Below are 12,344 nucleotides of genomic sequence, written 5' to 3'. Positions count from 1 at the left end.
GGCATAACAGAAAGAGCAACTAGAATCCGAACATAATTACAGCATTTGTTACAAGGCATTACTTGTACGTACTAAGAGGAAACACAATTCTGCAAGCGTTGTTCCTTTCATAGCCAAAATGGCAGAAGGGATCAGTAATCTTGAAGGCAACTCAAGATATACAAATCCCTCATCAGTTTTCCTTGGATCAGATCAAGCCATTCTGATAGCCATTAGGGCTGAAGGGCGGGGCATAAAAACCATAAATAAATAAATACAATTGGGATCAGAAACAGGAAAAAATTGTATTTTTAATTCTCACAAACAGTGAGCACAGGAATGAAAAACAGGCCTCTAAATGTTATTGGACTGAAACTCTTATAATTTGTCACCCTTAGCTAATTCTGTCTAGGGCTGAAAGCAGTTGCTGCCCATCAGCTCATGAAGGCCACATTCTTCCCACTTCTGGGATAGAAGGTTTCAAGACTCACAAAAAGGAACAGAAGTTGAGAAAACTAGCAAATCAACCAGGCTTTCTGCATTTTCCCCCTGGAAAAGCAGAACAGCAACAGACTCTGCCCCTTTACTAGCCAACTACTTTCAAAACTAGTAATATCAAAAGCTCTGTGTGACACTGCAAGAATCTTCAAGCTTTTGGGCAAACCTAACAAGCTTTGCCATTTATTCAGAAGTAAATCTCATCCATCTGAAGGGGATTTATTTTCACTTTATTGTATTTACAAACAAGGCAGTGGAGAATAAAGGTCTCAGAATTCAGAAGGAAACTTGCTGTAATCAAACTAAAGACACATCATTATGGTCTTTCAAATCCAATTTTCAATAACAAATGTTTACTTGTAAGTTCACGTAAGCAGTAACTAAAGTCTACTTGGAAGTCCAAACATATGTCAAGAGCCACTAGATGTTTTAATTACTGTAATAATCATCATGGAAAAATTATAGGGAGATTCAAAATGCATTCTGTAGGGATTTGTTTTCTTTTGCTGGGGTCACAGATTATGACAGGACTGTTTTTCAATTGTAAAACAGACCAGAAAAGTGTACAGATCAGTTTGATTTCAAACATAAAGGCTTACCTTGGTACTGTGTCCACAGAGGATGAAGCTGGCACCTTGGGTACCTGACAGTTTGCTGCAGCCAGCTTTAAGGCAGATGATGGAACAGCACTTATAGTCCTAGGTATGTGTCGTGCACTGAGTGTAGTAATAGAATTTGCAGTGGCAACAGATGAAGGTACAGTTAATCGAATGTTGTTCCCAAACAGAACCTGAGTTGTTGCAGAATTGGCAGCAGTTACTTGATGACTCAGTGCACTGTGGGAACTTGAAGTCTGTGTTATATTTGAAGGCTGTAACAAGGCTGAACCTGCTGTTGATGATGAGCTTGTATGTACAAGTGCTGTAGGCGTAGTACTACTGAGGTGTAAGCCCTTATATACTCCTGTGAAGAGAAAAGAAAATATGAATGACATGCAACTTCAAAATGCCAATATACCAACACAGATACTGAGCTGGACATACACCTCAATCTTTATCTTTTCTCACCTGAGGCTTGAAGGATGCCATTCACCCCAATTCCAAGCACCACATCATCCTTCATTTTGAATCCCATGAGCTGTTCTGATGTAACCAGTGCTGAAGCAGCAAACTGAGCACTAACTGAATCCAATGTCTTGGAAATAAAACCCTTCAACAAAAGAAAAGGAAAAGTAACCAAAAAGCAATTGCCAAGCTATAATTCAAAGTTTATACACAACTGAAGTAGATGAACCAATAAATCACTAAAATAAGGATGCTAAAAGCCATAATAGTTAAAACAGTAAGAAAACACAGTCTGAATATAACAGAACAAGAACTAAAATACTGCCAACTTTAAAGACAAAAGACTAAACTTTTATTTAACTCCACAAGTATGCTTAAACATCTCCATCTTTACTGCACATGGGGGGGGGGGAGCCAAGAATTAGGGCCCAAGAGGAAAGGCAATTTCCCAGTCTTGGGGCCAATGTACTAAAAGCTGTTTTCCAAATCTCCTTAAAAACTAAAACCTCAGTGGCTAGACCTGGGCAAATAAGTATGATTTAAAATCAAATACTGGTATTCACAGAAGTGATAAAACCAGACCTCTAGACTGCAGCATTAATATACATCTGTCTCTTGCTCTTAAGACAGTTGTTAAAAAATAAAATAAAAATGAAGACATTCAATAATCCATCAAATCCTAGCAGAAATCTCTATGCTTATTAAATGTATTAAAAATCCATGTTAATAGAGTGATCTCTAAAGCCCAGAACACATTTAAAAGGTCACTTGCATTTTGCAATAGTTAGCTTTGCATGTCAGATGGGAAAACACACACACACAGGGAAACAAATACATGCAGTCTAGAGTAACAATGTTATCTGAAATTCTTTAAAACACATATAAGTAAGTCACCTCTTTTCTGTTAGGAGGGAGCAGAGGCAAAGCCTACTATACTCACCTGTAGCATCCCTTCTAACACTCTAGAGTATGGCTAAGATGTAGATTCGAGCGAAAGCCACTTTCTTGTTGGTTAGTTGCAAGGTGCTATGGCAACAGTTGACAATTAGAGATGAACCCTGGTGGAAAAAATGAGGGATAAATCATAATACAGACAACTCCCTCACCTGTGAAGCGTTCGTAGAAGAATTACTATTTGCTTGCTGCTGTTGAATTTGTGCAAGCTGCTGTTTCTGCATTAGTGCCAGTTGCTGTTGATGTTGCTGGTATTGTTCGGCTGTAAATGCTGAACAAAATATAAAATAAGAAAATACCATATCAAAATATGTAAACCTTCTGTGTCCATTCCTTATCCTAAAAAAGGAAGATTGTACATGTTTGAAGCAGAGCACATTCATTCAGTGCTCTCACTACACTGGGAGCTGGTACTAGCAGTAGTTGCAACATTACAACCCCCATACTAACAAGGCTTCTGCTTATAACTCCAAATCTGTCCATTTGTTTTCTACTCCTGATTTAGGCAATATCTACATGTGATCCAAAGGGACAATTTAATTTTAAAATGTAGTAATCCTACTTCCCTTAGTTATCCTATGAAGTGAGGTGTGAGATCCTGTCAGTAAGTACAGAGTTGGCTATGATAAATATTAATAAAAACTATACTATGTAACCTAATTGTCTGGAGAATTCTAAATGTGGAAAATTTACTATGCTTTTATTTCAGTTACCTTACTGAAAAACTCCATGCTGCCACTTTTAATGGAAATTCAAGATGAAGAGTCAAAATAACATATATACTCGACTATAAGTTGACCTCATGTATAAATCGAGGGCAAGTTTTAAGGGCAAAATTATGGATTTTGATGTGACCCTTGGATTAGCCAAGGGTAAAATTTAGGGACACACAAAAAAGAATCTAAATGATGAAGCAAATGAAAACAATGCCAAAGAACCTACAAAATTATGGTAGGCATAACTGTTTTGGCTTACAAGACTGGATGGAAGAGAGAGTAGAGGGAGGTCAGTGCTTCCAGGACAGATTGCCCTCTTGCCTTTCTTAATAAGATGGTTCCATTCTTAATAACAGTTAAGAGTTAATAAGTTGACTCATGGATACGTCGACCTAGGTTTTTGGGGTCAATTTTTTGACCAAAATTTCTAGACTTATACATGAGTATATACAGTCAAAGGAAATAATAATTTCAGTCTTTTAATCTAGTCTTGACTATACACTGTCAAGTTTTTCAAGTTAGAATTCTTAATTTCAGATTTTGGTAGAAGTTCAAAATATGAATAGGAATATTTTGGACACTTCTTTGCATCAGGTACCACTATCCTAAGCAGATTAAGACCTCATTGCAGGGTTTAGTTCTGCCTTCTCCAACCATGTCAGCAGGGGATGACTGTGATGGACAGCAGTCCAACAAATCTGGAGGGGTGCATCAGGTTGGAGAAGATTAATCTAGTCCCCCCCTTACATTCCAAACAACAGACAAACAAATTATATGCCTAGTATACGTAAATGATTTTGTTATGCACATCCAATACAGATGTACATAAAGAAGTGTTAGCATGAAAAACACATATTTTGTTCAACCACAAATGAATTTATAGCAGGAAAACTGCTATCAAAACTTTCATGTTCTGTTACATAAAAGTAATTATAAGCACGTTCAAGCCCATAACTCTTGCTATGTTGAAAGAAAGAGAGCTGCCTAGGCTTTTAACATTCCCTCACCCTTTCCAACCCAGACCTATTCAAGTAATGATATTTAGATTACAAGTTACAGTACAAACACAGGAACTTAAAACATGACAGCCTACAACACAAGATTTACTTATAGATCTACTGCTTTCAGCTTTCATCAGTTATCATCAATGGACCTAATTTAAATCTCATTTGCAACTCTCCCTTTTCAAGCAAAAGACATCCACTGCTTTCAAATATTACATTAAAATACTATGCAAAACTGTATGAATGCTAGTTATATAATTACACGAAGAGACTGAATAATTAAATGGAAAAAAATGATATATAGGTCCACAAATAAATTTCCTTAATGAGATTTATATGTAAGGCAATCGGTTGATAAAATGAATCAGGTGTTCAAACTAATATCCTGGATTCTTAGCTTCTTGTCAATGCAGAGATGAAAGAGATAATATAAATACTTGGGAGAACAACACTAAATGTAGAATCAACAGCATGCTAGCTGGAAGAAAAAAAAGTTTTTCTTGATTTTCCCTACAAGCATATATAGATATATAATCACAAAGCGAAAAAGAAAGAAGTAGGCAGTACTGTATAAAATCAACAATCCAGAATGTACAGTCAGCTCTCCATATCCATAGATTCTGAATCCACAGATTCAACCATTCACATATTGAAAATACTCAACAAAAATTCCAAAAAGCAAATCCATTTTTTCCATTTTATATAAGAGAAACTATTTAACTACATCATTGTATATAATAGCACTTGAGAATCAATGGATTTTGGTATCCATGGATGTCTTGGAACCAAACGCCAGGAGGGGAAATACCTAGTACCCACTGTAGCGATTGAGGAAATGGGCACTGCTTTATTGCACAGACTGGGTCACAAAAACCTTTCTTTGTCATAGTTGCCTACTCTGAATAGACGTTGCTTTCAGCAGATAATGCATCATAGCAGGATGGTTTAAGTTGTGTATTGTAAGGTGATTTAAAAGTTTTATATTGTGAATTTTATGGCTTTTTAATGTGATTTTATAGTCATTTTTATTGTTGTTATATTACATAATAATTTTAATGATTTTATTTATCTGTAAACCACCTTGGGTCCCTTCGGAGAGGAAGGCACGGTATAAATGAAAGAAATAGATGAAAGAAATAAACAATATTTGGATGCCCTCAAACCGTTTCAAACTTATAGTGACTCTAACTAAGGAAATCCTATCACGGGGTTTTCTTAGCAAGATTTTTTCAGAGGAGTTTTGCCACTGCCTTTCTCTGAGGCTGAGTGTGACACTTATCCAGCTCTTTCCATTGCTTCAAACAGCCGACATTATCAATCTGCTGTTGAAATTCTCTTGCAGTTTTAAAAGTGTTTTCCATGTGGCTTGTGTAGCTGCTATTTGAGAAACAAGGTCTAAGTGCCCTGGAGCATACAGAACTTAACTTTGGACTCCTGTTCATGAAATATAATTTATTTTATTTTAACACATTTAATATATATGGGAGACATTGATCAAATACATACAAATGACTCTGGTCAATGACCCTTATGGAAATGCTGACCATGTAGATACATGATAAAAGTGAGGAAAACAGAATCTGTTTTATATAATATGAGGCCCATTAATTATAATAGTGGTCAGCATTATCTACCTATAGTGCAAAGTAACTTATGAAAAGATTAGTAATTGCTGAATACTGTGACAGGCCAAGGCATTGTTGGAGGAGGTTTAGGAGTCCAAGTTGAACATGAGACAACAGCTAAAAAAGCCAATGCAATTTTATGCTGCATCAATAGAAGTATAGTGTCTAGATCAAGGGAAGTAACAGTATCACTCTATTCTGATTTGGTCAGGCCTCACCTGGAATACCATGTCCAATTCTGGGCACCACCATTCAAAAAGGATGTTGAGAAGCTGAAGCATGTCCAGAGGAGGGTGACCAAAATGGTGAAGGCACTGGAAACCATGCCCTATGAGGAGAGGCTTAGGGAGCTGGGTCTCTTTAGCCTGGAGAAGAGAAGGTTAAGAGGTGATATGATAGCCCTGTTTAAATATTTGAAGGGATGTCATATTGAGGATGGAGCAAGCTAATTTTCTGTTGCTCCAGAAAACAGGACCCAAAGAAATGGATTCAAACTACAGGAAAAGAGATTCCACCTCAACATTAGGAAGAACTTCCTGACAGGAAGAGCTGTTCAACAGTGGAATGTTGTGGAGTGTTCTTCCTTGGAGATTTTAAACTGAGGCTGGATGGTCATCTGTCGGGGTTATTTTAATTGTGTGCTCCTGCATGGCAGGGGGCAGGACTGGATGGCCCATGAGGTCTCTTCCAACTCTATGATTCTATGAAACAGTATCATCAGTGGGGCAGCTATATCTTGTGTGGGTCATTACAGATACTAGCCAATGAGTGTCTCTGATATCCCAGCTTCCACAAGCCCCACTGGTGGTGATAGTTAGCCAGCACTTGCAATATATGGCAGAAAGATTATAATCTCCCTGAAAATAAGTATTCTATTGGATGGCCCATGAGGTCACTTCCAACTCTATGATTCTATGAGGTAGTTCTATGTGTGTTGTTTGTGTACATTCCATGGAATATATATTTGATTTTTATTTGAATTTGCACTTTAACTGCAAACCTCTGATGTTCAAAGTAAGATATGAAGTGCCCAATTTTAAAGATAATTAGGCACGTGTAGTATAGCAATTAAAATCCCAGTATAAAAGTCAGTATTGGTCAGAACAAAGACTGCAGTGAAGAAATCAGAAGATTAGGAATGGAAAGGGCAGCTGTGAAAGCAGATAGGAAGAAAATTAATTCATCTCAGATGTGGTGGTGGAGCACAGTGCTAAGGATACTGTGGATGGCCAGAAAGACAAACAACTGGGTCCTAGAACAAACCAAGCCTGAATTCTCCCTGGAAGCTAAGATGACTAAATTGAGGCTGTCATACTTTGACCACATCATGAAAAGGCACAACTCATTAGAAAATACAGTGATGCTGTGGAACGTAGAGGGCAATAGAAAGAGGGGAAGACTATATGCCTACAACACCTGAGCAGAGAGATAAGAGGATGGGGCGCAAGGTTTGGAGACATCTTATTCACAAGGTTGCCATGAGTGTAGGTTGACTTGAAGAGAGCCAACAACAAATTACAACTCATGAGATAATTTAAACTTTCTTGCCAGAAGAAATTTTTTTCATTAGCCTTTTGCAAGTACAGTCACCCCTCCATTTTCGCGGACTTGGAATCCGCGTCCCTCACCCATTCGCAAGCGGCAAACTGAGGGGGGAAATCGGGGTGTGTGCCACCATTCAAGCCAATGGGGCTTGAATATCAGTGATTTTCCATTTTCGTGGGGTATGTGTGTGTGTCTCTGGAACAGATCCCTGTGAAAACGGAGGGGCGACTATATTGTCAAGATAAGAACTGTCAAGCTAATATTATTTTGTGTAGATTCTTTAATTGTAAGATATGCAACTGACATGCTCTTTCAGTGTTTGCACTTTTTGCAATGTACAGTGCACAGATTTTTTATACACAGATGCAAGCATCCATGGTTTGAAAATGTTCAAAAAAAGTATAAATTTCAAATATCAAGCCATGATTTTCCATTTTTTATAAGGGACACCATTTTGTTATGTCATTATATTTAATGGGATTTGAGCATCCATGGATTTTGTTATCCATGGGGGATCTTGGAACCAAATCCCAGTATATAACAAGGGTCCTCTGTACTGAGATTTAACTGCTTTATTTATTTAAATACTAGCCTGAATTAATTTGTAAAGTGTAGTGCGCACATATTTACAGCTTCAAAAAGTTTCAGGAATGTGAAGTCGAAGGCTTTCACACACCTCCATGACTCCCTTCTCTGAAGATGCCAGCTACAGATGCAGGCAAAATGTCAGGAATAAATTGTTCCAAAACATGGCCACATAGCCTGAAAACCCCACAAGAAACTATAGTTTCAAGATTATTATTCAAGGCCTTTTTGAGCTTATAATAGACTAAGTGAGTCTCTGTAGATATTGCTAGGCTAAGGTTTACATATTAGCTTTACAAAGCTGATGTAAAACAAACTATCCACACTTTTAAAGAACTGGGGCTTGGGTTTCAGAAATTTGGATGTCCATATTTTGCAAAGTGCTAATTATAGATTAATAACAGTATCTTTTAAGTGAGCTCCTCTTGGTTGTCTTTAAAAACTTCCCTAAATAATATGATTCTGTCCATTAGCTAGTCCCTAGTTCTTGCAATCTTTGTCCTTGACACTCCTAGGAATACGTGGCAAGATGAGAGCTGATTTTTAAAACCATTTTCCAATCCAGCCCAAGAAATAACCCTTTTAAATTCAAGACAGCTTCTTTTGTGGACTATGTATTTCCAAAGATGCTTTTGAACAAAGGTCATGACAAAAAACAAAACCAAAAAACGGTCATGACAAAAAAACAAAACAAAACAAAACAAAACCCCTTTGCACTTAGTAAGAGGGCATGCCTCTTACCATGGCCTATAACAACATGCTTGGATACCATGGCAAGCCTGAGTTTGGCTTTCTAAAACAAAGAGTCTGGACGTTTTCAAGCCTTCCTCATGGCTGCAGAATTATCTCTGCAGTGCCTTGCTGATTTTTCATTAGTGAATGTGAAATATAAATCCACAATGCTGGAAGCAAAAATTAAAAGAACAAATAGTGCAGCCTGAACAAAGCAAAGCATGCACCATTTCCCTAAATAGTATAATTTATTTCGACCACAAGTTTTATATTTTATATAGATTTTAAAAAAACCTGGTTTAATGCAGATTCATATTTAAGAGTCACGTACAAAAGATATTTTAGTGTGCTGTAAGCTGTAAGCAATTTAACACAATGCTGTATATTTAGACACATGTAACATTTCTGAAACTTCTTCAAGAAAGGAAGACTTCCCAAAATCAAAACATTATCAACTTTCTATTTACAGTATATTCATTTTCACAGCCAGAGTTCTGGGGAAAATAATTTTTCTATTGTTAACCACTTTTTAAAAAATCCTAAGCATGAGTTATTCATATAATATTACTAATCATTTTCTACTTTATTCCTAGCAACATCAAAATACAAGGTAGGAACTACAGAGATTTGCCTTTACACCATGCAACATGAGAATTTATTCCATTCATTTGAATACAGGGAGAATACTGCATTCATTTCCATGCTTGACAAAACTTTTACATTTTCTATTTCAGTTTTCATTAGGAAGACTCCAGTTACAGTTGCCACAGGCTCTCTGTCTTGCAGTTTCTTTACTTGCCTCACAATCATTCTCTATGTTTTGAGAACTTTTTGGGATACCTTATTAAATACATTTGTGAGTAGGGGAACCTCCTACTATACTGTAAATGCTGTAAACACTTTGCTTCTGGCCAGAAAGTAATTTGCTTCTGGCCACAAACTAATTAACAAGGCCACAGTATCTGTCTAATACTGTGGAAAACCATCCTGTTTCAAGAATGATTGTAGGATGTAATTTGAGAGCATATAAAATACATTTTCACATGGGCATAGTGGATTTCCTTCCTATGCTTGATGTCTGTGTTTACGAAAACTTCAAGCTATACAGATAGTCCTCCATGCTCTACCAACTTTCCCTAAACAAGGCCAAAAAACAAAGAAATAAAGAGAAACAAAAAACACCTCTACACAAATTGGTTGGTTTAGGGGGCACGTATGTTTAATAAGCAACATTATTAACAATATGCCAACTAATATGATTAGTACACAGAGGCCCTTTCAGAACAAGCAATCACACATTAGATGACAATAATGTTAGATTTGAAATCCTGAAAAGAATTCATTCATTCATGATGTTTCCTTCTGCAGTTCATGTCAAATTTATCTTTTGAGTCAGGGTTAGTACACCTCTTGTAGCAGCTGGCTTTCAGAACTGGTTCTTCATAGCAGTTATGTTATGAAAACAGGCTTCCAATAGACATGCTTCAAGCTCAGCTTGTATACAAACTGAGGGAAGCATGTGAAATGATTATGTATAAAGTTCACTTCGAACAGAAAATGTTCTGTAGAAAACAGGCAACACCATAAAAATAATAATAAACACTATATTTAAAATTTCTCTAAGCACCAAGCAAAACCAATTTGCAATAACATTATATTGATTCTTTTAACATTGCTTTGAAAAATCTTCTTAGCAAATAGCATTCCTTGCAGGAGCAAAAACTGCTGAGGGCACCATTAAGTTTCTAGGCTGAAAAGCTGTTATATCTACACAATGTTACTAGGTCAAACCAAAACAGCTCTACCAGATCTATACTGTACTGTAGTTCAAACTTCTATTCCTTCAGTTCAATAATTATTCAGCTTGACATGCAATATCAGTTATGTTTTTCAAAATGTTATCATGTGAAAACGTTCAGTTTGTTCAAGGACATCGCACTAAATGATCACCAAGTGAGGGTTTTTTTCTATATAGAGAGCCAGCATTTAATCATCTAAACTAATAGTGCATTTCAAATCTTTCACTAGTTGTTAGTTGAGAGCTTTATCAACATACAATATATAGTTAATAATTCTGTATTTTATGAGGTAAACCAAAGAATCACACCACATAACTTGCATAGGTTTGGAATGTTTCTTGAATAAATTTCTTTTATTCAATTTCTTTTCTAAGTAAATCAAGCTTTTCAACTACTATTGGGAGTGTGGTTCAGAAAAGACAGGAAAAATAGGAGACACAACATCCAGTGGGTGTACTGTAGAGGAAACCTGCCCATCTGACCTTTCCCTTCCACACCAAACATACCTTCCTAGGTTGCAACACATATACAGAGTATGTAATTTGTCTATGTAATTTGTCTGAAGGCAGGACACTTTGAATTTTGTTTCTATTTGTACTGAATTAGATATGCCTTTCCAAATATTTAATAGTATGCAGACAGAGTAGTCTCTCTAGATCCAATCTCTGTGTACATGCACATGAGAGCAAGCAAACACAAGAACTATTAACAAATTTACTGTCTTCCAAAAAATTCATTATATGACTTTTTGTCCAATATGAAGCCCTAAAGCAATACCAGTTTTCATACATCTACTGGGAAATGCCTTTCCTTTGAAAACTGTTCTACTGTCATATGGGCTGCATCTCCAACATCAATGTATAAATTTAATTTAATTAAATAATTTGTTTTATTTATATACCACTATTCCAAAGATCATAGCGGTGAACAGCAAGTAAGCTAATTAGCAAGTAAGCTAATTTGCCCCCAACAGTCTGGGTACTCATTTTAGCGACCTCGGAAGGATGCAAGCCTGAGTCGAGCTTGGGCCCTTTTGCTGGTCTTGAACTCGCAACTTTGTGGTTTTGAGTGAATGGCTGCAATACAGGCATTTAACCACTGCGCCACCAGGGCTCCTTTGAAGTACAGTACTTTGATATATCCAGGAAAACTGAAACCATAAGTAAGCTTGCAAAAGAAACTGCATCTCAAGTCAAAGGAAATCTAGAGCTGCAATTTAAAGATGGAGAGCCACATGGTGGTGGTGTTTACTTACTGGACAGCAGACCAGGAGACCAGGGTTTGAATCCCTCACTCAGCCAAGGAAACTCACTGGTTAACCTCAGATAAGTCACTCTCTCTGCCTTTCCATATTCAGAAACTACATCTGGGAGTAAGTTGGGCAAAATAGTCTGATGTATTGTTTCTACTATTTCACAGACTCTTCTTATGGATGGGTTTTTCAGCACTAACAGCTATATGTTAAAAGCAAAGCCCATATTTCTCATTCAAATACAAGATTATAACAGGAAGTTATTACGGTGGAAGTAAAGAAACCAGAGGTCTAACAAATGGACACATAACTATATCAGATCAATAACTGGATTCTCAGTCTGAACTGGAAATTAACCATGCAAGTATGTCTTGCATCTATCTTGAAGATACATAGGTTATCTAACATTGAAGAATATTTTATGAAAATATAATGGGTTGAATACAAATTAAATCATCTGGAACTGGGCTGGCTGAAGCAGATTTCTCTATTCCATTATTCCCATGACAGCCCCTCCAGTCTCCTGATAATTCTACAAAGATGGTTATGGGATACCCTGAAACTAGGCAGAGAAACCTTTAATAAATGGAA

General features: G+C 36.8%; 1 protein-coding gene across 4 annotated transcripts in view; it reads right to left on the bottom strand.

Moving 5' to 3' along the window:
* Positions 1–12,344, bottom strand: part of EPC1 (enhancer of polycomb homolog 1) — a 74,025-nt gene that overhangs the window by 2,898 nt on the left and 58,783 nt on the right. For 2 of the 4 annotated variants that reach the window (XM_042471775.1, XM_042471774.1), the window contains exons 11-13: positions 2,648–2,766; positions 1,545–1,686; positions 1,077–1,440 (exon numbers count right to left, since the gene is read on the bottom strand). In XM_042471775.1, the coding sequence (XP_042327709.1) occupies positions 1,077–1,440; positions 1,545–1,686; positions 2,648–2,766 (625 nt within the window). Of the gene's footprint in view, positions 1–1,076; positions 1,441–1,544; positions 1,687–2,481; positions 2,600–2,647; positions 2,767–6,159; positions 6,206–12,344 lie in introns of those variants that run through there. The other 2 variants (XR_006104421.1, XM_042471777.1) reach the window with 2 other exon arrangements.

Source organism: Sceloporus undulatus, chromosome 6 (genome assembly GCF_019175285.1).
Source record: "Sceloporus undulatus isolate JIND9_A2432 ecotype Alabama chromosome 6, SceUnd_v1.1, whole genome shotgun sequence".
NCBI lineage: Eukaryota > Metazoa > Chordata > Lepidosauria > Squamata > Phrynosomatidae > Sceloporus > Sceloporus undulatus.
The sequence above is the reverse complement of the archived record's forward strand: the minus strand, read 5'-3'. Positions and strand labels throughout refer to the sequence as shown.